At 40.1% G+C, this 25,996-nt stretch overlaps 1 protein-coding gene across 1 annotated transcript; it reads right to left on the bottom strand.

The window, feature by feature from the left end:
* Positions 1–137: 137 nt before the first annotated feature.
* On the bottom strand, positions 138–24,343 carry LOC124803000 (DDRGK domain-containing protein 1). The gene is made up of 6 exons (XM_047264108.1): positions 24,099–24,343; positions 23,925–24,026; positions 17,521–17,657; positions 8,511–8,774; positions 6,687–6,792; positions 138–361 (listed from the first exon to the last, which is right to left on the bottom strand). Exons 1-6 carry the CDS (start codon positions 24,190–24,192, stop codon positions 183–185), a joined length of 882 nt encoding a protein of 293 aa, XP_047120064.1. The 5' UTR covers positions 24,193–24,343; the 3' UTR covers positions 138–182.
* Between the last annotated feature and the right edge of the window lie 1,653 nt (positions 24,344–25,996).

Below are 25,996 nucleotides of genomic sequence, written 5' to 3'. Positions count from 1 at the left end.
CACAAACTCACAAAATGCCTTTGCTAATTAGTCTTCCGTTACTGAAGGAATTCCTTGAGTCGATGCCTGTTCTTAAAAAACTATGTGGAAACAGAATAATAGTATCTTGGTAAGGGACAATAATTACAATACACTCCTGGCAGTTTGTCCTCTTTTTTTATTCAAAACAATTACTTATTAGCTTATGAACCTGCTAGTCCTTTCTCAAGCATGGTATTCCTTGGGGTTAGGGTAATAAGACGATTACTGTTTTCTGCAAGTTCAGTAATAGTCACACGCCCACGTTGTTTAACAAATTTGGCAACTGCCTCCATCTCTGGTTGAGAAATGTAGATGAACTTGCCTCTATCATCAATCACACCTGGAACATTAGAATCAGAGTTAACACTGCATATCCTACGGGTCACAAATAATATTAGCAGCTTAGTCTTTGTATGAATTAAGAACTAAATGTTGCATCTGAACACTAGCATTAATAAAGAAGCAGAAATAGTACAACACCAAGAAGAATGCGGTGTGTGTAATTCTTCTCTCTTACATTTCTGACTTGACTTTAACAATAGCGCCTGAAATTTCAGTTCCTCTTCTATTTGGCACATTTCCAGTGATACTTTTTTTAAATTACATGTTGACACTGAAGTAATTGTACTGTTTTAAAACTGGCTAAATTGTTTTGGAATTTCTTTGAGTATGAAAGTAACATTACACTATTTCAAATGCTTGTAGACATTTCACTTGCCTCTACACTGTTGATTTATACTTTATTTGAAAGATATGAGCTATCTAACTAATTCACACTCTTGTTACTAAACAGACCTATCCTCAGCCTAAAGGTTGGTTTAACACTGAAGTACTTCACTATGTGTGGTTCTGTTTGAGGCAGTATGTACTTGCCTCCAACCTTTGAACTGACTGCTCCAGCCACTAATAGGGCCAAACAGTCTTGGTGGATGAAAGGAACGTGATTCCGGTGTTATGTTCCAGTAGAATTGTGCTGATTTTGGTGGATATCGCTCTGACATGCCAAACATGCAGCCTTCCGTATTTTTTCTTGTACTTCAGGAACCTCGGATGGGGAAACAGGGCACAGTGCCTTTTGAACATCTCAAAAGATCATCCATTTTGGTAGAACACAGATTGTAGATGCTCTATCTCTGTCACCAAATTATGAGAATCTGACAGAGTTCATGCCCAGTGAACCAGAGTTCTGAGTCCACCATTTTTCTGTGCCTAATGGTGGCAGCTACTGGTTTGCAGGTACAAGTCAGTGTGAGTGGGTTTGTGATACACACTGTGACTGAAGGTACTATCTGCCTAGTACATCCAGGAAAGGGAGTAGTCCATCCTTCTCCAGTTCACTGTATATTTAACGTAGGGTGGTGTGAGTTTAGGTGGTCCAAGAAAACATTGAGCTTTTCCCTCCCATGGTGTCATGACAAAGATGTCATTCACGTACCTAAAAAAGCATTTTGGTTGATAAGGGGCCAATGTAAGTGTCTCCTCTTCAAACCTTTCCATAATAAAGTGATTGGCCACCATCACCACCAGTGAGAGAGGGTTGCCTATTGCCACTCCTTCCGTTTGCTCATAGAATTGACTCCCATATAGGAAGTGTGTCAAGGTCAATATGTACCTGAATACCGTATTTACTCGAATCTAAGCCGCACTCGAATCTAAGCCGCACCAGAAAAATGAGACTGGAAATCAAGGAAAAAAAGTTTCCCGATTCTAAGCCGCACCTGAAATTTTGAGACTCGAAATTCAAGGGGAGATAAAAGTTTTAGGCCGCACCTCCAAATCGAAACAAAGTTGGTTCATTTTAATATGAGACACAATTTAGGTCGAATGAATGACGATACAGCTACAGTAGTTTGGTTCGAGTCGTAAGCTTAGCAGTTAAGCTTAACCAGGTAGCCATTGCTATGCGTCAGGCGCTCCGTCTGTATTTATACGGGTACCCTTCCTTTTTCACGTGCTTCGTCTGGTTTGAATTGATTGCTTATTTTTCTTTGATCTGATAAGTGCCATTATGTGTTTACGTCACTCTAAGCTGAAAATGCATTACTGTACTGTGTCATGCATTGTTTGTCGCATTCTGATAATGAGTGTTTACGGCCTGTCGCCAATCGCGGCATGGCTTGCTCTTGTGCGCTGTTACTTACACTGCTGCTTTCTTTGATAATGATCAACAAGAACCAAATAATAGACTGCATATGATGGAAGATGTTCTGAATGAGAGTTTAGCGAACATTTTTCTCCGTTTGAAAATCTTTGCAGACGCCTCTTGTAGTACATTATATTCTGCACAGAAATTAGAGTCATCTTAGATTTAAAAATCTAGTCAATTGCCGTGCTTCATTTCTGACTATATCACTATTAGGCAGAAGAATAATACGAATATAAACATGACATGATATGTGTATTCTTCCGCGTTTGCTGTTGTCTCGCTCTAGTTTCGTAGTTTATTAGGCACACAGGATTTAAATGAGACAGCAGAAAACACGAAAGAATACATGGCAAAATGTTTATATTCGTATTATTCTTATGGTGAAGAGAATACTGCATGTGATTCACAATTCATAAAAGTTCCTAGTAGCAACCATCTCTTCTCACAGGTAGGAAAAAATTCAGGACGTAGAGTTTCCCATATTGACAAACATCCCAAACAGTCTTGCCAGTCGGATTTTCGTACTACATTGAACTGCTGCTAGAAGATGAACTATACGAAATTTCTATTTACTTCGTTGGATAATGTATGAAAGTGCAGTGGTCGAAACTCGGGTCAGAGAAAAAAGCTCGTTTTCCACCTTTTTTTTAAATTTATTTACTGGTTTTGGCGCCAGTATTTATCTTTGTGCCTGCAAAACATGCCTGTTGTAGCGCTACATGTATTCTAGACTTGGCCACTGTTTCTATGTTTTGATACAGTGTATCGATACGTGGAACTGTTTCACTGTTTCGAAACTGCTATGTTTCACTGTTTCGAAACAGTGGTGTTTCATTCCGCACTGTGTCGGATAACGGGATCAGATTCGATCTCGAGCCAGCCACAGAAACTGTATCGTTGTTTCAAAATAACGCTGTTTCAGTCCACTTGTGCTTGGACGGACTAACTGTATTGAATCAGTGATGCTTCATTTCGCTTTGTCTCGGACGAGATTCGGGCACGGCACAGATACGGAAATACATTTAATATACTACTTCATCAAACTCTTTCAAGAGTGTCGAAATCTTTTTGACACACAACAGCATGATGCTTAAGATTTCCGAAAATAAAGTTTTGTTTCTAATTGACTTCTCTATTCCGAAATAGCGTAATATATGCTTTATAAACACTAACAAACAATAAAATAAAGCACACTATTCGCATTCAAAATAATAAAAGTGTGAAAAACATTCAGTTAAATTACACATCTCCTATAAAATATGCTTCTCTGTTCACGTACAGTAATCACATTAAAAAAAATCAAGTAAACCTACAACATTTTGAATTAGAAAAGGCGTAGTGTGGCAATTTTTAGACACATACGTAAATTGGATGTACTTTCAGGCAATGTGATTGACGGATCATTGATGATATAATGGTGAACGGGAAGGGCTGGGAAGCATGGTGGATTTATAGTAATGATTTGAAACACCTTGAGGGACAAAAATTTTTTTCTCTTACATTTCGTTATTTTTTCGAATTATGTCGCTTTCTTCATGAGGCTATAGTCAATGTGCCTATTCTCCACAATGTGCGCATGAATATTAGCAGGCCGGGTACATATTATCCATACTAACGAAATTTGGGAATCCCAGTAGCGTATCCGTTGTTTCTGCAGTTTGTTCCTGCCTCCAGTACTATTACAAAACACAAACTGTTTCACTGTTTCGAAACAGCGTTTCGAAACATTACATTGTATTGTTTCATTTGTTTCGAAACAGTTATGTGTTTCAGTTCGCCCACCTCTATTGTATTCGATGGCAGAAGTTGGTTGTGGCGGCACCTACCAACATTTTTCAGAACTTCCGCTTACTTTGCACTCGATTCTAAGCCGCAGGCGGTTTTTTTGATTACAAAAAGCGGAAAAAAAGTGCGGCTTAGATTCGAGTAAATACGGTAAGTCCAGGAGAGCACCATCAAACTTTTCTCTAATCAGTTCATGTGAATCATTCAGTGGTACACAGGTGAACAGGGAGACCACATCAAAAACTGACCATAATGTCAGAGTCCATGATCTGTAGATGTCTGAGGTGCTGTAGGAAATCCTGCAAGTTGCGAATGTGATGGGCACACTTCCCCACATATGGCAAGAACACCTTTTTAAGGTGTTGAGCAGCGAGGTAGGTGGCTATGCCAATGTTTCTGACCACTGGACACAGAGGAACCCCTTCCTCGTGTACCTTAGGTACGTCACGAAGTCTTTGTGGTACTGGTGCTTTAGTCCTTAGCAGCTTAACAATCTCCCCCCCCCCCCACCCCCAAGTCTGGGATTTCTGAGGATTTTCTACAACGCCTCTGGCAGCTACAGATCACAGACTGTGAAAGTACAGTCAGTTTCAACTTGGTCCCCCAATTTACCCGCATACCACTGAATGATTCACTTGAGCTGATTGGAGAAAAGTTCAACGGTGCTCTCCTGGACTTATTCAGGCACATATTGACCTTGACATATTTCCTATAAGCGGGTCAATTCTACGAGCAAACCGAAGGGTTGGCAATGGGCAGCCCTCTCTCATTAGTGGTGGCCAATTTCTTTAAGGAAAGATTTGAAGAGGAGGCACATACATTGGTCCCAGACGAATGAAATGCTTTTTTAGGTACATGGATGACACCTTTGTTGTACGGCCCCGTGGGAGGGAAAAGTTCAAGGTTTTCTTTGACCACCTAAACTCACATCACCATAACATTAAATTCACAATATTTAATCACTAGCTTAAAAACTATTTTTCTCATAGATTTATACTTTGAAATATAATAGAGGGAAACATTCCACATGGGAAAAATATATCTAAAAACAAAGATGATGTAACTTACCAAACGAAAGCGTTGGTATGTTGATAGACAAACAAACACACATACAAAATTCAAGCTTTCACAACCCACAGTTGCTTCATCAGGAAAGAGGGAAGGAGAGGGAAAGACGAAAGGATGTGGGTTTTAAGGGAGAGGGTAAGGAGTCATTCCAATCCCGGGAGCGGAAAGACTTACCTTAGGGGGGAAAAAAGGACAGGTATACACTCGCGCGCACACACACATACACATCCATCCGCACATATACAGACACAAGCAGACATATGTAAAGGCAAAGAGTTTGGGCAGAGATGTCAGTCGAGTCGGAAGTACAGAGGCAAAGATGATGTTGAATGACAGGTGAGGTATGAGTGGCGGCAACTTGAAATTAGCGAAGGTCGAGGCCTAGTGGGTAACGGGAAAAGAGGATATATATTGAAGGGCAATTTCCCATCTCCGGAGTTCTGATAGGTTGCTGTTAGTGGGAAGTATCCAGATAACGCGGATGATGTAACACTGTGCCAATATGTGCTGGCCGTGCACCAAGGCAAGTTTAGCCACAGGGTGATCCTCATTACCAACAAACACTGTCTGCCTGTGACCATTCATGTGAATGGACAATTTGTTGCTGGTCATTCCCACATAGAAAGCTTCACAGTGTAGGCAGGTCAGTTGGTAAATCACTTGGGTGCTTTCACACGTGGCTCTGCCTTTGATCGTGTACACCTTCCGGGTTACAGGACTGGAGTAGGTGGTGGTGGGAGGGTGCATGGGACATGTTTTACACTCGGGGCAGTTACAAGGGTAGGAGCCAGAGGGTAGGGAAGGTGGTTTGGGGATTTCATAGGGATGAACTAAGAGGTTACGAAGGTTAGGTGGACGGCGGAAAGACACTCTTGGTGGAGTGGGGAGGATTTCATGAAGGATGGATCTCCAGTCCTGTAACACGGAAGGTGTACACGATCAAAGGCAGAGCCACGTGTGAAAGCACCCACGTGATTTACCAACTGACCTGCCTACACTGTGAAGCTTTCTATGTGGGAATGACCAGCAACAAACTGTCCATTCGCATGAATGGACACAGGCAGACAGTGTTTGTTGGTAATGAGGATCACCCTGCGGCTAAACATGCCTTGGTGCACAGCCAGCACATCTTGGCACAGTGTTACACTGTGCGGGTTACCGGGATACTTGCCCTTCAATATATCCCCTCTTCCCGTTACCCACCAGGCCTCAACCTCCGCTAATTTCAAGTTGCCGCCGCTCATTCAACAACATCTTTGCCTTTGTACTTCCGCCTCGACTGACATCTCTGTCCAAACTCTGTGTGCGTGTGCGTGTGCGTGTGTGTGTGTGTGTGTGTGTGTGTGTGTGTTAGCGCGCGCGCGCGCGCGCGCAAGTGTATACCTGTCCTTTTTTTCCCCCCTAAGGTAAGTCTTTCCGCTCCCGGGATTGGAATGACTCCTTACCCTCTCCCTTAAAACCCATCCTTTCGTCTTTCCCTCTCCTTCCCTCTTTCCTGATGAAGCAACCGTGGGTTGTGAAAGCTTGAATTTTGTATGTGTGTGTGTTTGTTTGTGTGTATCAACATACAAACGCTTTCGTTTGGTAAGTTACATCATATTTGTTTTTAGATATATATTTTGAAATACATACAGAAACATGATAGTCAACTGTCCTGCATTCTTACCTGTAAGAGTTCCTTCAGCTTGAAGTTCTTGTATCCTGTCAATAACATTTTGTGTCTTGAGCTTAAATGTTGCAGCCAAATCTTCCAGAACCACCACCTTCATGTTCTGTAAATAAAACAGTGAGAAAAATTGAGCAATTAGTTAAGCATAGTGACCTATAAGAGCATAAATCATTCCCCAGGTGACGAGTAACTGACACTGCGGTGCACAGAGGCACCAAGAAAAGAGCTATTAGCAGTGGTATGTACATAGACGAAAATATAGTCGAACTGAACCTAACCATTCTGCAATTCCTGGAATTCCTGGAGAGGGAAGGGGGCGCAGAGAGAGAGAGAGAGAGAGAGAGAGAGAGAGAGAGAGAGAGAGAGAGAGAGAGAGTACGGCGAGGGAGGGGGGGGGCGACACGCAGCCCATCTCCTGTTTACAATTCAGTGGGATGCACTGAGATCCTAGAATCCCAAGCAAAATAGGATTCGGAGTGTGGTAAACAAGAAGGAAATTAGAGACACATATGGAGAAGCAAATTGGCTAGGCCCTTTCAAAGCCGCCATCCCAGCATTTTCCTGGAGAGATTTGGGGAAAATCACAAAAAAAGTAAATCTTGATGGCTGTCTACTAGCGACAGTGCAACCTTGCTTTGTGTACGCAAGTTGGGCAAAATTCAAGCATCTTGGTAGCATTTCAGCACTAAACAGTGGACAAGAGGAATATGTCAAATCAACAGGATGAAGAAAAAGATTTCAGTTGAAATGGTTTCCTTTGAGCGTGATACATAGCTCTGAATGTTACACTGCTAAGGAGAATGAAGATAAAATGCAGCTGAGATGAGAACATTTCACCGCTTGGTGGGAGTTGTTATGACAGTTGTCACCACTGCACACAAAGTGAGAAAGAAGCTTATAAATTGGTGGATGACGATCACATGCCAAACTGTACAAGGGACCCAAAAAATAACTGGGCACAGAACAGTTGTTGAGGATGTGTCAGTCACACAAATCAGCAGTAGCCCCTGAAAGTACTGCTGCTATTTTGATCAAATGGCACAGTGAAACCAAGAACTAAATCTCCATAAAACAATAAATGCATAAAACCTGAACTGCGAGTTAGCTGCAAGTACTTCATTTTTTTATTGTTCTCAAAGAATAAATATTGCATTTAAGGATAATGAACAAGTGCAAAAATATTCAGAGGGTGAGAATTTGAGGAAAAAAAGACTGTAGTATGGAAAGAAAGAATCTAAATTGCCTTCCCATTCACAAGGGAAAAATAGGTTAGGTTAGTGTTGTTTAACGTCCTGTCGACAACGAGGTCATTAGAGACGGAGCGCAAGCTCGGGTTAGGGAAGGATGGGGAAGGAAATCGGCCGTGCCCTTTCAATGGAACCATCCCGGCATTTGCCTGAAACGATTTAGGGAAATCACGGAAAACCTAAATCAGGATGGCTGGAGACGGGATTGAACCGTCGTCCTCCCGAATGCGAGTCCAGTGTGCTAACCACTGCGCCACCTCGCTCGGTAAGGGAAAAATATTCCAATATGACAGAAAGAAAGGAAAATTCCATCACTAATGATGTCATTAGAGCTGGAATACAAGCTCAGACAGGACAAAAATGGGGGAAGGAAATCAGCTGTATCTCTTCTGGTTGATATCATTTGTCTTCATTGTTTTAAACCACGATCCACATGAACATAAGTATGAACACTGTGCCACCTCACTTTGAATGGACAAGACACACAATCCTTGTATGAACATGACAGGTAATGCTAAAAGCCTACATTATATGCAACAAACTTAAATAACATAACATTTATTTTTTAACATACTTTAATATGCTCAACAAATTCCTGAAGCAGATTTGATTCGCCCTCAGTTTCAGCATTTTCATCAAAGCCCTCCTCCTCAACACTGAATGCTGCTTTCATTTTTAGATATTCCTCATGCTCCTGACGTTCCTTTTCCTCAAGAGCACGTCTCTCAGCTTCTTCTTTTTGTTTCTGTTCTAAGGCAGCACGTTCTTCTTCTTTTTGTCTTTCAGCTTCACTCTGTTCCTGGCGGCGCTTTCGTTCCTCACGTTCTCGTTCTTCTGCCTGGGAGTCAAATAAAATTCATGTTAGGAATCATAGATAAACTGCTCACTACAAATATTAATTACCCTCGTTATTTCAGCTACACCTAAATGATTTGAAATTAAGTTTTCGAATTCAGCTTGAAAACAGAAGTGCAGCAACATACAAGGGATGTTCAATAAGTAATGCAACACATTTTCCTCAGCCAATTTTGATTGAAAAAATGCAGAATTTATTGTGGAACATCGTGGAATACAGCCTGTAGTTTCATGAAGTTCCAATATGTGGCGCACTATACGTAGAGATGGGGAGATTATTGATGCAGCAAGATACTGAGTCCAATATAAGGCCATCGTACTGAATGGAGATTATGTTGAAAAACAGGGTATTTGTGGCCAAAAGAGTGTTGAATAATATGGTATATTGGAATCCTGAATAACACCACCTGCTTTCAGGGGAGAAAATGTGTTGCATTAGTTACTGAATGTCCTGCATACATAGAGTGAACTTGGAAAGGGGCAGTTATCAATTACTCACGAGATCAACATGAGGATCTGTTTACAAGCCTCCTGCTGCAGTTATTGCCATCACTATAATTTAAAACTGAGCAGACCACAAGTCTTTATAGATGACTATTTTTCCTCTGCATGTCAGTTATTTAAATGGACATGTCAGTCTTATTTGTAGAATTCCATAGAGTCGTCCTGAGTCACATCATAACTTCTCCATGGTATTTCAGCAAACTGACTTGATGCCATCTTCAGGTGGTACCTGATGAACACCACCCCACTCAGGTCAGCATGCTGTATACATTGGCTGTTACTGCTTGATCACTCCACACCTGTTGCTGTCTGTGCAGCTGCTGCATTGGGCTATGGGGGAGTTGATGTGCCGCCGCCGCCACCCCCCCCCCCCCCCCCCGACACTGCCAAATCACTGTATCATAATACTATGCTTTGTGTCGGCTCAGTGCAGAGTTCCATGCCTAACTCAGTTATAGGCTGTTATCTTTGTTAATTAGAACATCTTTGACCATAATGTCAATGGGCTCAAACCACACAATCTTATGAGGGGAAGATTGAGCAAGTATCTTGATTTTGATGTAATCTGTAGCATGGCCAATGTTTATACTATGGTTGGTCTGCTATAATTCAGTGTGGTCTTATGTTTGTGGCACATCTCTTCTACCGCGTAAAGTTTTTAAATGAATGCCTTGCTATTTTGGTATGGAATTTGGCACACCCCTGGTTTGCAAAGGCCTGGACCATTCTTTACTGAATCTAGTTGTGTCAAGGCTTCAAGAGGTGAGCAAAAACTGCATCTGAAATTGTGTCAGTCCAACATTCTGCTGGTTTTTCTGGAGGTATTGCTGAGAAATGGAATGCATTCCAGTGATTTGTGCTACCCTTTTCTTCTTGCTGCTGTGTAGGTACTCTGTCTGAACACATGCACAACCACAAATCATTAGTGTGCATCCTGTCCGTTGGCAATACCTCTAGAAATCAGCAGTATCTTGGAACGATACAATGTTTAATACATGTATCCCCCCTCCCCCTCCAAGATTTTGGCACCACCAGTTTCACGGTGAGATCATCCTTTACTGAACACTATGGTATCACAGTTTCAGGGGTGGGAAAAATACACATTTAGCATTGCGTCGCACCAAAATTCTGCTGATTTTACTAGAGGTACTGCTGACAAACAGGATGCATGCCAATGATTTGTGCTTCTCTTTTTCTTCCTGCTGCTCTTATCTGCTGGTTGGTATCCCCATTTCTTTGGAAAGTTGTCTCCATGTGCCTCAGCTCAATTGGACAGCTGTCTTCGTTGCAGATGGATCAAGCCCTTTGAACAAGTGATCATAAATGCCGTCACACTGGGAGTAAATGTGGCTAATGGAAACCTGTAGGTACAGATCAGTTTGTGAAGGCTTTCTGCACACAATGCCCCCTCCCGCCCTTCCCCCCATCTTGCCTTCTGGTTTCCACTTCCCAAACCAGAGGGCCTCCCAATTCCCTGGCAATGAGGCAAGGAATACATTGGGGAAACTGTAAGCACATGGTAGAAGAGAAGTGCCATTGACTTAGATGCCACACTGAATTATACCAGACCACTCAATCACTGTGGCTAACATAACAAAAATTTGCCAGGTTACAGTCTGCAACAAAATCAAGATACTTAGGTGATCTTCCTACTTTTTGGATTGTATGATTAATTTCAATCACCCTTCAGTCTCAAAGATCATCTAATTAATGAAGATAATGGACAAACTATGTCAGGTGTGGGAACCTGCATTGAGTTGACAAAAAGGGATGCGTTCTCGTATAGTGAGGTAAGCACCTGGTTGCAGTAGCATGGAGACAAGGGTTGCAGTTGCAAGGGGTTGTTAACACTCCCACATCCACTGCAGTAATTGCACAGATAGCAGGAGGAGCAAAGTGATACATAGGACACTGACCCTAGCAGCACAGCAGTCATCTGAACATCTGAAACCTCCTGAAGATGGCAACAAGTCTGTCAAAATGTTGTGCAAAACTTGTGATGTGACCTGGATGGATACCTACATCCAAGAATTCAACAAGTTAAAAATACGCCAGGAAAATATCAGTTTGTGTATCTAGTCTTACTTCTCAAGCTACTTGAGTATTTAATACTTGTGTTTACTTGCTATACATCTTTGCCAGTGGTCCCTTTCTGCAACCAATGTCTCTTGCTGGTAGCAGCTGCTGCATCCTTGTCCTTATAATATGGTCAATGTACTTTTGTCCAGGCATTCCTATGCTGTTGTTCATGTTCCTCCACAGCACCTTCCATTGGTACAGCTCTCAGCAAGCTGTTATATGTTAGTAGATATTAAATCCACTCCTACTGCAACCCTCAGAGGGTGTTCCAGAACTAATTCTACATTTCCCCAATGTCCTTGTTGACTTTAGCTATTTTCCAGCTTACTAGAAAGGAGCACATTTTGAAAACTTTGATCTTTTTCCTTACTAGTCTCCCACTGCTGCCCTTTTAATGAAAACTGGCCAATGTTTATCTACTGATTCTATCCTTTATGGGTGATTCCAGAAGAACTAGAAAATACCCATCTATTATGCTCATAACCTCTTCATTGGAATCAAAATATTATCTAGCCACAAATCTGGTGAATAGCGTAGTTGTTCCATGAATTCATATCGGACTCACTCTGTTTTTACACTGCCAAAGCACGTCTTAGGGCAGTTCTGTCCCAGGCCTCATGTCACTTTTTTTCCAATTTTCTAGAAATATTGCCTAGTGTTTTCCAGTTATTATGCTACTCATTTCAAGATTAATAAATGTGAAGACTCAAAAAATGTTGTGCACAATCAACATATTTTTTTGCTGGGTTGCTGGCTTCCACCCACCTCTTGAGTGCCGTGTGGTTTATGACTCACGGTAACGAAGCAGTTTAAATGCTTTTTAAAATGGTATAAAAATATTGTAGAAATTGATTTCAACTTATTTTCATCAGCCTTCAACAAAGGACAGTAATAGTTCAATAGTTTAGACATTTTGCCCATGGAACTGCAGAGATTGCTATATAGTGTTCTAAAAAAAAGTCTCAATCACATTTACTTACTTTGTGAGACATTTCAATCAGTAGACATCAACAGAAAAATTTGAGGCAGCAACAATGTGGGCATCAAGGTAAATGAAAATGAAATGACTGCGTGGCATTACTGACCAGGAGACCCCATCCGCTGTTGTTCAGCGATATAGTGCAAGTTTTTCTATCTCACATCACTGTGGTGGCTCACACATCAATGATGAGATGATTAGGACAACACAAATATCCAGTCCCCAAGCAAAGAAAATTTCCGACCTAGCCAGGAATCAAACCGATGACCCCATGTTCTGAAAGCAGCAACGCTAAACACTAGACCATGACCATAATACCGAATGGCATCTGCCAAGTGCTAAGCAGCAGCCTACTCAGCACTCAGTGCCCACATCACTGCTGCCTCAAATTTTTCTGGTTGTAGGCTACTAATCAAAATCTCTTACAACAGCAAGTAAATGCAGCTTTTTACAGACAATAATGGTTCAGTTGGAGCCTACAACCAAGTTAACACTGTCTGAAAATTACCAGATGTTCTGTCAAAATAATTATTTAAGAGGAAATTAAACTTCTAAATCACAGTATCAAGATTGTTCACTTCTTCCCTCTGTTTCTCTGTAAGCTCCCTTAATGTGTAATTGCCGAGTCACTACAGGTTCTACTTTGTGGCATAACTTCCACTTATAAAGCAAACTCTGCTTGACAACATTCAGTTCCTCAAATTAATGCAAGCACTATATGATACAGAGCAACACCACCTTTGAGATGCAAGTTAAACCTTATTGCAATGCAACAATTCGATGTACAAAAAAGAGATTTGATTTAGCAAGTAAAAATTGTGTTTAAGTCAAGAATACTGGAAGTGCTGATAAGAATTCTGTTCCTCTACTGCCCATATGCTGGCAACTAGTCAGTTTCTAGAAAATAATGGAAGGAAAGTTTTATTTGTAACCAATGAGAAGCAAAAAAAACAAGTGATGTGCTCTTATCAGTGAAAGCTTTCCAAACTGTTCAGAATTTGTTTCTTGCTCTCCGCCATTTCTTGTAATATATACTCCAGTCCGAGGTTGTGATTACATTTTCACATGAGAATTTTCCTTTACAATGTCTCCAAACAAAGTGTCAGTGTTGTTTTTAGTACATAGCACATCACAAGATAATATTACGATCAGTATGTAATTGATTAGGTACAATTCATCAGCACAAGCACATAGTCTGCCTAATATTTTTGTCATAAGGAATCATTCATTGTAGGCAATATTTTGTTTGTTTCAATTTTTACAGTTCATGAATTATTTTATTTGTTGTGTGGTAATGAACACTGCCACATGCAGGTTTGTTGAAAGTTATGAGTGGAAAAGTTCAATATCATTCTCTTGGCCTGTTCTGACAGTTTAATAAAGAGGCCATTATCAGAAACTAACTGCAAATACATTACATCACCACAATAAACATAAGAGTCTCTTTCTCATAATAAAACAACACAGGTGATCACTTAGTACTTGATTTGTGAGTAGACCAGTGTGCACCACATTTAACTGGAATTGTCATTTTAGTTCCAGTTTTGAGTAGATAAAAACTATTTAGCATCATGTTTGCATAAAGCATTCAACTAATGGAAAAATGAATAGTTAATTAAAGTTGTTGGCTTGAATCAGTGACATAGGAAACATGCAACAAACATTGTACTTAACATGATGACCAAGCATGATATCTGTGGTGACTGTTTCAAAAGGGCTATGCTAGAGATCAGTCTGTTACCACAACCAGGATTTTTATTTCACATTTGTCAGCTTTGCCAACTTGACACTAAACTGAAAATATGCACCAAAAGGTGCTGCCACAGCATCCATTAACATAATGTCACAGTTAAAAGCCAAAGTTTAGTACTGAATATTGCTCTTGACCCTACCTAACTTCAAGAACAAATAAGTTTCCCCACATGTCAAAATTTCAGTAACAATGCCAGAAAACATTTTTGTAACTGTCTGTATATCATCTTAATAATTTTTTACCATAAATAAAATTGCCAGTTCCATATTTGTACTTCTGAATAATTTACAAGTTTGAGAGAGTTAAATGAAAAGAAAGATTAGGCATGTGTTCTGTACGAGACCTGGCAACTGTTCTGCACCTCCACCTACTCCTGCCAAAGTATCAATCCTTAAGTAACTGAACAGACTAAAGGTGATGGAACACAAGTCCTGTCACACCTAACAGCAAGCACAATAAACACTGCTACTAAAATTTCTGATTACATCACCATCCTCATTCTTCAACAGAAACTGGGTTAAAAGATTCCATTAAAAACTAAGGAATCCTATTACATTAGGATTTCTTATGAAGTTAATCAACACAGCGAAGTTCTTAGTGCACTCAACCCTTCAAGTGACACTGATAAATGTATGTGCCACTGGAACTATCATACATATTTTTTTCACCCAGTTCTTTGCTATGAATGTTTGCCACCCTATACCTCATGGTGGACTTAGAAATAAATAATAAATTGAGCAGTTTTATTCATTACTATTCCCAACAAATATATGCTGATATGTGTTTCATTGTTATGCAATACATTTTGTCACTTAAAGGATTAAAATGACATCCCCAACAAGGCTATTGAAGACAATCAGCCAGCCAATGATAGAATTAAATTTTCACTCTGCAGCAGAGTGTGCACCGATATTAAATATCCTGGCAGATTAAAACTACCGTATTTACTTGAATCTAAGCCGCACTTTTTTCCGGTTTTTGTAATCCAAAAAACCGCCTGCGGCTTAGAATCGAGTGCAAAGTAAGCGGAAGTTCTGAAAAATGTTCGTAGGGCCCGCCACAACTAACTTCTGCCATCGAATATATGTAGCGCTACACAGGCTTGCTTTGCAGGCACAAAGATAAATACTGGCGCCAAAACCTCTGCGTAGTAAATAAATTTTAAAAAAAAAATGGAAGACGAACTTTTTCCTCCGCCCCGAGTTTTGACCAGTGAATTTTCGTACATTATCCAGCGAAGTAAATACAAATTCCGTATTGTTCATCTTCGAATATAGCAGCATTTCAATGTACTACGAAAATCCGACTGGCAAGACTGTTTGGGGTTTTTGTCAATATGGCCAACTCTACATTCTGAATTTTTTCCTACCTGAGAGAAGAGATGGTTGTTGACAGGAACTTTTATGAATTGTGATTCTCATGCAGTATTCTCTTCACCACAAGAATAATACGAATATAAACATTTTGCCATGTATTCTTTCGTGGTTGCTGCTATCTCATTTAAATCCTGTCTGCCTAATAAACTACGAAACTAGAGTGAGACAACAACAAACGCGGAACAATATACGTATCATGTCATGTTTATATTCGTATTATTCTTATGCCTAATAGTGATACAGTCAGAAATGAAGCACGGCAATTGACTAGATTTTTAAATCTAAGATGACTAATTTCTGTGGAGAATGTAATGTACTAAAGAGGCGTCTAAAAAGATTTTCAAACGGAGAAAAATTTTTGCTAAACTCTCGTTCAGAACATCTTCTATCATACGCAGTCTATTATTTGGTTCTTGTTGATCATTATCAAAGAAAGCAGCAGTGTAAGTAACAACAAATAGCAGTCTCTTGTCATTGTTTCGCTACTGAGACAATTCCTCTCTCTCTCTTTTTTTTAATTGTAAGGGGCGGTAGCGCGCACAAAAGCAAGCCGTGCCATGAGCAGCGACAGGCCGTAAACACTCATTATCATCATGTGAGAAACAATGCACAACACAGTACAGTAATGCATTTTCAGCTTAGTGTGACGTAACACCTATAACAAAGAGAACGGCACTTATCAGATCAAAGAAAAATAAGCAATCGATTCAAACCAGACGAAGCACGTGAAAAAGGAAGGGTACCCGTATAAATACCGACGGAGTGCCTGACGCATAGCAATGACTACCTGGTAAAGCTTAACTGCTAAGCTTACGACTCGAACCAAACTACTGTAGCTGTATCGTCATTCATTCGACCTAAATTGTGTCTCATATTAAAATGAACCAACTTTGTTTCGATTTGGAGGTGCGGCCTAAAACTTTTCTCTCCTCCTGAATTTCGAGTCTCAAATTTCAGGTGCGGTTTAGATTAGGGAAATATTTTTTTCCTTGATTTCGAGTCTCATTTTTCAGGTGCGGCTTAGATTCGAGTAAATACGGTATGTGCCAGATCAAGACTTGAACTTGGGATCTTGGCCTTTCATGAGCAAGTGCTCTACCAACTGAGCTATCTAAGCATGACTTATGGCAGGGGTCCAGAGTTTGATTCTAATTCCGGCACGCAGTTTTAATCTGCCAGGAAGTTTCATATCAGCACACATTCCACTGCAGAGTAAAAATTTCATTCTGGAAACAACCAGGCTGTGGCTAAGCCATGTTTCCGCAATATCCTTTTTTCCAGGAGTGCTTGTTCTGCAAGGCTCGCAGGAGAGCTTCTGTGAAGTTTGGAAGATAGGAGACGAGATACTGGCAGAATTGAAGCTGTGAAGACAGGTTGTGGCCCCTACGGTCGCAGGTTCGAATCCTGCCTCGGGCTTGGATGTGTGTGATGTCCTTAGGTTAGTTAGGTTTAAGTAGTTCTAAGCTCTCAGGGACTGATGACCTCAGAAGTTAAGTCCCATAGTGCTCAGAGGCATTTGAACCATTTTTGTGAGCCGTGCTTGGGTAGCTCATTCAGTAGAGCACTTGCCCGCGAAAGGCAAAGTTCTAATCTGCCAGGAAGTTCCAGTCACTGATAACTAATTTTTAGAGCCCTCTTTTTACACTAGAACCAACTAGCAATCACATGCTGAACCTTGAAACTACTCAATTGTGCTCTATGGGATAAAAAACAAGGATGTGTATAGAGAAGACTCCATCCTCCTCTGACCTCTGCAAAACTCTGAAGTGCAAGGAGAAGGGTACATCCCATTAAAACATATGTTACAATTTCCTCCCATTCCAACTTCATATATGAAAGCCAGGGAGAATGGCAGTTTAAATGTACCTGTAACACTATAATTATTCTCTTCTTGTTTTCACAGCTGCTATGGTAGCAACACGTGCAGGGCTATAGTGTATTCCCCATTTCTCACTTGAATGTTTACATTTAGGTTTTGGGTTAGGTTTTGGGGATGCCTGACTTTTCAAGTGCTAAGAACAGCATGAACAACACAAACCTCCCTCTGAGCCTTGCGTTCAGCTTTTGCTTCCAGTTTTGCCCTCTTTTTTGCACCAACTTTTGCATCACCCAAGTCCAAACTTTCAGCTGTATCTTGTACAGGCTCATCTTCAGCTTCAGAGTCATCGTGTACAGCTGAAAGAAATAATGCCAAAATGTCACACAAGAAACTGAAGTTATCACCATAAAATAAATGAATTAAGTAGATGCATAAATTGTTAATGGGCAATGAGATGCTTCGTAATACTATTATCGAACACTTTCATGAAAAAAGAAATAAAATTTAAGTCTCTGCAAATTGATTATTTTGGTCTTAGAAGCTAATAATACAAAACAATAACAACTAGAAGAGTATAGATCACTCAACTGAAAAAAAAACAGCACTTCATTAAAAAAAAAAACCTTATCCATTAACTGCTAACATTAATGTAAATGAGAGAGGTACCAGAAGTATACCCATCACATACCATATGACAGTTTGTGGAATGTACAAGTAGAATTTTTTGGGTCAACAGAGGTGCCCAACTCCACCCTTCAGCTTTGGCCTGTGACTTAAGTGACTTGTCTTGTGTTACATCATTGTGGCACAGTGTTTTTGAGTTGGGTCATGTTTGTAGATGGCGTGTAGTAGTATCTGGTAGCGTGCTCTTGTTTGTGTTATGTGTGGTATTCGGTCATTTGACTTTGTGTAATAATTCTGTGACATAGTTGTTGGAGGAGTGTGCTCTGTTGGCCAGTGAGTTACTTTGATTTACTGTTTCGGAAGTTTATGCATATGAGCGTGTTAGGTATGATTTGTGTTGTGCGTTTCTTATAGACCAAAGTTTAAGAGTGTTTTCTTGTTTTTTGTAAGCAATGGACATGATAGAGAAACATAATAGTCACTCACTCCAGGCTGTGCTGGGCAGTGATATGATGATGGCAATAAGGTTTTTGCAGGGGTTTGGCTTGATTGCAGACTACATGAGATGCCGTGTTTGTAATGAGCTTATGAAGTTGACAAGAGACCCAGCCTCTCTGACCCGGAGTCCGCATATGTGGCAGCGACACCATGACAATATTTTACCTGGTTCAACAGATCTAGATTGGCCATCAGGGAGATTGTTTTACATGCAAATTATTTCGGTTATTGTTCATCTTCACGTCTTTGTGCACATGGGTGGCAATGGAAATCGAAAAGTTGCAGTCTGGAAAAAGGAAAATGGGAGGGGTGGTTTTTGTGCTGGTTTATGACGGTGGGTTTTCAAATTGTGTTTTTCAGGTATTGCAAAGTCGAACTAAGAGGTTGCTGGTGTGGTTGACAGATGAATAAGTTGAGGATGGAAGTACTGTCATGAGTGATTCTTTTTCATCTTGCAAGGTTTTGATCATTTGGTAGTGAACCATAGTATTGAGTTTAAGAATTACGGCACTTGGGCTTGTACAAATACAATAGAGGGGACTTCGGGGAGGGGGGCATCGAATCTGTTATAGGGAAGTGGAAGAGGTGCTCTTCCAATTAGTGGGGAGCATGTATAGGCCAAGCGTTGAGAGTTTAGTTGAGTCGGTTGGTGGGATTATTGGTGCGGTTTCTGAGATTTCTTTTCTTGAGTGGTATTAGGTGGGTTGTGGTTGGTTAAAAAGGGAGAGGGAGTTGGGATTGTTTGCAGGATTTTGTTGGTGTTTGTGTGTGTGCTTTTATTTATGGTTTGTTTGCTTTGTGCTTTTTTTTATTTACTTCGGCCAGTGAATCTGGAAGTTTTAGGTTTTTGATTGCATGTGGGTTTTGGTACTGTTGGGTTCGTTTGAGCTATGTAAGTTATGTGAAATTTATGATACAGGATTTTTGAATTGTGTTCGAGTTCTAGCTACAATGATTTAATTTGAGCTATAAGGTCAAGTGAAATTTGCAACACCACATTTTGGAGCTTTCTGTCTTGGCTGTTTGGTATTGAGTGCTTCATTTGGGCTATATAAGTCAAGTGAAATGTAATATTCCTGTGGTTTTTATGGTTCGTAGCATTATGACATATTTTGACATTTTTTTTTGTGTTTGATTTTGTGGATAATTTTTTTTTTTTTGGGATGGTGGTGGTGTTCATATTTTCATGTTGTCATGTATTTAGCTTGACCCCATCCTACACCCCCTACTTCCTGTGGTTGTCCTGTTAGTTCATTTTATTGCAGGAGTGAAATATTCTCATGCCCCCCCCCCCCCCCTTGTGTATGCAGTGACGTTATGGCCCCTATATTGCATATGCTGGAAGTGTCCATGATCTCTATGAAGTCATGGTCAAATCAGATGAGTGGAATTGGACGCTTCCATAATGCCAATTTTATACAACATTGTTCAAAAATTAGATAAATTAAGGGCGATTGCCATTATATATGTTTCACTTGTGCATCTGTTACCCAATTTTGATTTGGCTATTTATAAGGAAATGGAACATCCCTAACCACTAAATCTGCTGCTGCTGCTGAGAAGGATGAGGCAGGAAAAACATGAGGCACACAGTTGAAAATTTTCAAGCATGGGAAAGTCTGGAGGAGGCATTTACCCAACAGTGGATGTCAAATCATTGTCGACGGTGATTATGTGAAAAATGCTAGATTAAAGAATCCCTGGCTGAAGTTACTTTGCAGGAAAAATTAAATGCATGGTAGCATACTGATAACCAAATCTTTTACAATACTGGTAGAATATATGAATAACTTTTTGTGCAAGGCACCATGTCTGTTCTAGGATTCACATAACAGGCAATTTGCATCATCTAAGTCAAAACAATCACCTACATCAAAACACACCAAAATTTCTTGCAGAGACATTGGACTTTCATCACAATGTCACCTGTGACAAATTCGCGTTTATTAACAAAACCTCGCAAAAGGTGGTTATCCTTGGAACCAACTACACTCTCTCTCTCTCTCTCTCTCTCTCTCCCCCTCTCTCGTCTCTCTCTCTCTCTCTCTCTCTCTCTCTCTTCTCTCTCTCTCTCTCTCTCTGTGTGTGTGGTGTGTGTGTGTGTGTGTGTGTGTGTGAGAGAGAGAGAGAGAGAGTGAGAGAGAGAGAGAGAGAGAGAGAGAGAGAGAGTGAGTTTACCACCCTTGGTGCGTCCTTCATGAGTACCATTAGCACTGAGTCGTGCACAACCCCCTTGTGCGGTTAACGATACAGGTTCTTATCAGGAATGTTTCTTGTGCTAGTAAAATAATGGCATGAAGACCTGGCCAGATAACAGAAAAAGATCTTGAAAGAGTTACATTTGAAGAATTGGCAGGTAGTCATACAATTCATCCGGTATAAGTGTGCAGCGAACTGGAACTAAGTGATGTGTCAAAGGAAAGTTATTTATAGGAAAAAATGGACATAAGTAGATACTACACCCTCCACTAAATGAACACTGGCTGGTCATATCTCCTGACTGTAAAGAAGAGAAGTGCAAATCTAATCAGAAGTGCTAGTCAAAACACACAAATAGTTAAACAGATTAATAATTATATGTCAATAATCAGTTGAAATGATTTGGTCTGTTTTTATTTATAATTTTATTTATTTATGTTTGCAGCAATATTCAGTAGAAGTTTTGGTTTAAGCTACATACACTGAGGTAACAAAAGTCTTGGGATAGCAATACTGGTATGCACATATATAGGGTCAACAGAAGTGACCGATTTCCACCCATCTGGGAAATGGTGGTGGTGTGTGTGATGTAACTACTAGTGGTGAATGTGCCGAGTTTAACACGCGGTATTTGGTTAATTTGAATTTTTGTTGTCATTGTGCTAATGTGGTTTTGAGTTTAGGTAGTTGGTTTGGTAATGTGGGCTGTGGAAGTGTTTTCATTGAGCTATTACGGGTTTTTTGTTTCGTTTGTGTGTTTGACATTTTTGCTGGCTCTGATTAGTTTGGTGTTTGAAGCGCAAAGTAAGTCCAAATTTTTCTTATTGCTTATTTGTTAGATATGGATATCATAGTGACATCACAAGTGTATCATTATGTTCTAAGATGAGGGATGATATGATGTCTATCATACAGTTCCTGCAGATGTTCGGTCTTATTGCTGAATATGTTAGGTGTCACATTTGTGACAACACCATGAAGGTTGAGAAGAGTTCTGGCTCATATATGTGGTGTTGTCACACACACACACACACACACACACACACACACACACACACACACACACACACACACACACACACAGAGAGAGAGAGAGAGAGAGAGAGAGAGAGAGAGAGAGAGAGAGAGAGAGTGTGTGTGTGTGTGTGTGTGTGTGTGTGTGTGTGTGTGTGTGTGTGTGTGTGTGTGTGTGCACGCGTGCGCACTGGACGCTGAGGCTTTTGCTGGTAAGTAATTATTGTTTTGGTTTTATTCTACAGTGATTGTGATGTTTATTGTATATTTACGGTAGGTCGGTTGTGTTTTAATTGACGTAGTACATATGGGGTATCTGGGCCTTTCAATACTTGAGGTTTTGGTTCCACTTTTCAGAATTGTGGGTATTGATTTTTTTGTATTGATAGCTGCAGCTGAGATAAATGTAGGTCACAGAAAATGTCCAATGCCACTTTTTGGGGTGGTAGGTGTTGGTTTTTTGGTACTGATAGCTGCGGTTGAGCTACATAGGTCAAGGAAAATGTCCGATTCCTGTTGTTTTGTTAGTATAGTGGAACCTGTATTTTACATTTTTTTAGATATTTGTTATTTTGGGATGGTGCTGTGTTTTTGTATTGCTGTATATTTAGCTTGTCCCTACCCCAAAGCCCCAAGATTACACAACAGTTCACTGGTTTCATTTTATTTTTGGAGTGAGACATATTCGTACCATTTTTATTTTTGTTCATGTTTGTTGGCATGTGTATGTAGTGATGCCCCTGTCATTTTGTATCGCTGGAAGTAGTCGTTTCTGCCATAATGACGATGTCATGGGGCAAAGCAGATGTGTGGAATCGGCCGCTTCTGTAATGCCCATATATAGATGACAATGGTATTGCCCTTAAAACGGCAGTGCATTAATGGAATTGTCACTTGTTCTGGGAGGATCATTTGAAAAGGAGTCCAATGTGATTATGACTGCATGACATTAACAGACTTTGAATCCGGTATAGTAGATGGAGCTAGACACATGGGACATTCCACTCCGGAATGTGTCAAGAGTGTGCCGAGAACACCAAATCTCAGGCGTTACCTCTCACCACAGACATTCACTTAATAAGAGCAGCAGCATTTGCGTAGAGTTGTCAGCACTAAAAGACATGCAACGCTGCATGAAATAGCTATAGAAATCACTGTGGGTTGTACAATTAATCTATATGTTAGAGAAATGTGGGCCATGCTAACAGATGACCAATGCGAGTGCCTTTGCTAACAGCACAACATCGCTTGCAGCGAGTCTCCTAGGCTTGTGACGCTATCAGTTGGACCCTAGACGACTGGAAAACCATGGCCTTCATTTGCCAATAGCTCATAGTAGGGTTCGGATGTAGTGCAGACCCCACGAAGCCATGGACCCAAGCTGTCAACAAGGCACTGTGCAAGATAGAGATGACTCCATAATGGTGTGGGTTGCATTTACACGGAATGGACTGGGTCCTCTCGCCAATTTAACTGATCATTGACTGGAAATGGTTATGTTTGGCTACTCTGAGACCATTTGCAGCTATTCATGGACTTCATGATTCCAAACAATGATGGAATTTTAATGGCTAACTACGTGTCACTGGCCCACATTTGTTCATGACTGGTTTGAAGAATATTCTGTACAATTTGAGCGAATGATTTGGCCACCCAGACTGCCTGACTTTAATTCCACTTAATATTTATGGTACATAATCGAGAGGTCGATTTGTGAACAAAATCCTGCCCCGGCAACATTTTCGCAATTATGAACTCATATACAGGCATTATGGGTCAATATTGCTGCAGGGGACTTCTAATAATTTGTTGAGTACTGCCACATCAAACTGCTAACTACACCCCCAAAAGGTCGTCAGACACAATATTAGCGGGATCCCATGACTTATCACCTCAGTGTAAACCCTGATCTTTCAGTGCTTTCGTTTGGCTGTGAATAAACCCTCTAGTTTCTCCTTTACATTAATCATAAGATGATAAATGCTCGCCTTTATAAGCGACACGATTTTAAAAAAGTAACTACGGTATTACATTTGTGCTGTGGCAGTGAAGCCCACATTTGGGAACGCATTAAGAAAAATTGACAGTGTGGTTCCACGATTTAAAAAAAAAAATCGCATTCAGAAAACAATTCGGCCTATATCCTCATATCACGGACTGTGACGTAGGTTCCCTGTCAGTACGTTATTTTCGTACAGTTATTGGAAAACACATTCCGTTACGCTGATAAAACTACTTCATGAAATGCCCAAACAACAATTTTTCGAAATGACGTTAATAATGTTTACCTGCTTCTCCCCTGGCTCTCAGGCGCGCTCTTGCTGCTACTGCTCTTCGCGGCAAACGTCTGTCTTGAACTCTCTGGTTGCCGGCTGCTCTAACCCTGGGTTCTGTTGTATCAAAATATTTTTTAACTGATTTCGAAGTGTGATACTAAGCTGTTAACAGTATTGTTTACGTACCATCTTGTACAACTTTCTTCTGCTTTAATAAAGCAAGGGCTATTAGCAGTATAACAAGCCCAGATGCAATTGTCAACAAAATAACAATGTCCATTTTCTTTCGTTCGGGGGGTAAACGCTAACGAATTGCAAACAAGATATTTTTTTCGCATTCCTTCCAAAACAACATAACCTTCCCTGTCAACGACAGCACAACATGCTAATACAAAATACACATTCTTCCTTGAGGTGGAACGATGAACTTTGAAGAACGTAGATACTCCACAAACAATATCTGTGCAGGCAAATCGTAGCGCGATGAGTGACCAATTGCGCATGCATGTAAACTCTCATTTGTGTGAATAAATTTTCACTCCGGCAGTAAATCACATACGTCACATGAAAAGGGTCTGACACGCATGCTTATCAGTCTAGTGTTTCTAGATTTCAGGACGATTCACACAACTTGTCAATGGAACGGACTGTCAGGCGATGTCATCGGCAAACATTAAAACATTCACGCGGAAAAACAACTCGACATGACCTCGCTTACCTCAATACCGAACAGTGAAAATATGTTCTGAGAGACCACTCTTCATTCAGAAAAGTGACTAAAATTTCGGAATTAAGGAAAAAGCAACGATAAGATTTATTAATAGCCAAATTAAACTTCATAACAGATGTTCTAGAACATTTTTTATGGTAAATGCGAGAAATGAAACAACATTTCAACACATCAACATTTGTTTGCTAGTGAAAATGTATAAATGTAAACACACAAAACAATATCTATCAGCGAATGTATATGGCCTTATGCATTATTTTTTTTCTTCTCCAGCAGAGCTGATTTTTTGACTGAATAAAAGGTTACTTGATGAAAATTGCTTCGTCATTTTACGTTCTTATTTATACGTAATATAAGCATCAGAGCTGTTCAGTTATTGTAAAACGTAAATCATTTTTCGTTTTTTGATATCTGGACACTCTTATGAAACATCAAACAATGGAAATAATATTCAAGTCGTCATGTAGCATTTGCAATCTGTCAAGAAAACAAAGCAAAATAATAAAATAAAGACTAAGTAGACGCAAAAGCATAAAATGAACTATTAAAACTTAAGTGAGCGCAGCGAAAACAGGTTAACTTCCGATGTCATCAGATGACAGCACAGTCTCTCTCAATCGATGTCAATGTCAAAACTATCTTTCCTTTTCGTCTCCACATTGTAGAATGTTTTGACTTCATATTCCGTTTCGTTCTGTGAGTTGTTAATCAGCCTATACATTGCACGGTGAATTTTAAAGTGACAGATATGCCTCAGTGATTTGATTTTAATTGATATCTTATTTAATCCTTTACTTACATATTGTGCATGTAGTTTACTAGTAACATAAGACAAGTTAAGTAAAATTATATAATCTTATATGAGCATTTATTACATGAGAATTTAGGTATATCAAGTTTAACATTGCTAGACATACCTTAATATGACAGTAGGTGAGAACAAACACTTAACACAACCAGGAACATTGTCGAACATGATAGTTTTGGTGTCCAGGTGTTATGTTGTGAGGAGACATAATGTTGGATGGGAATATTCACCTTGAAATCATTGAACATAGTACACTCACCGGCCAACATTATTGTGTGTCTGTACTCCTCTCCAATGTGCTTCTTTTCTTGGCTATATTCGGTTCTAACTTCATTTTAATTGCAAATTATATATCTTATTCATCACTAAGACAATGATGGAGCACTGAATGATGCAGTTGGTCGCTATGTCTGTGGAAACGTCCTTGCGCTGTAAAGTACAGGCTGCATTGATTCTAGGTTCAAGTCTTATGGGGAACAGCACTTCATATCTTAAGCAACAGAGTTTCAGCTGTTGGGCTTTCTAAATGTGGCGAACAACGCTTCT

The sequence above is a fragment of the Schistocerca piceifrons genome, chromosome 1 (genome assembly GCF_021461385.2).
Source record: "Schistocerca piceifrons isolate TAMUIC-IGC-003096 chromosome 1, iqSchPice1.1, whole genome shotgun sequence".
In the NCBI taxonomy this organism is placed as follows: Eukaryota; Metazoa; Arthropoda; class Insecta; order Orthoptera; family Acrididae; genus Schistocerca; species Schistocerca piceifrons.
Note: the sequence above shows the minus strand (reverse complement) of the source record. Positions and strands in the feature narration are given on the sequence as shown.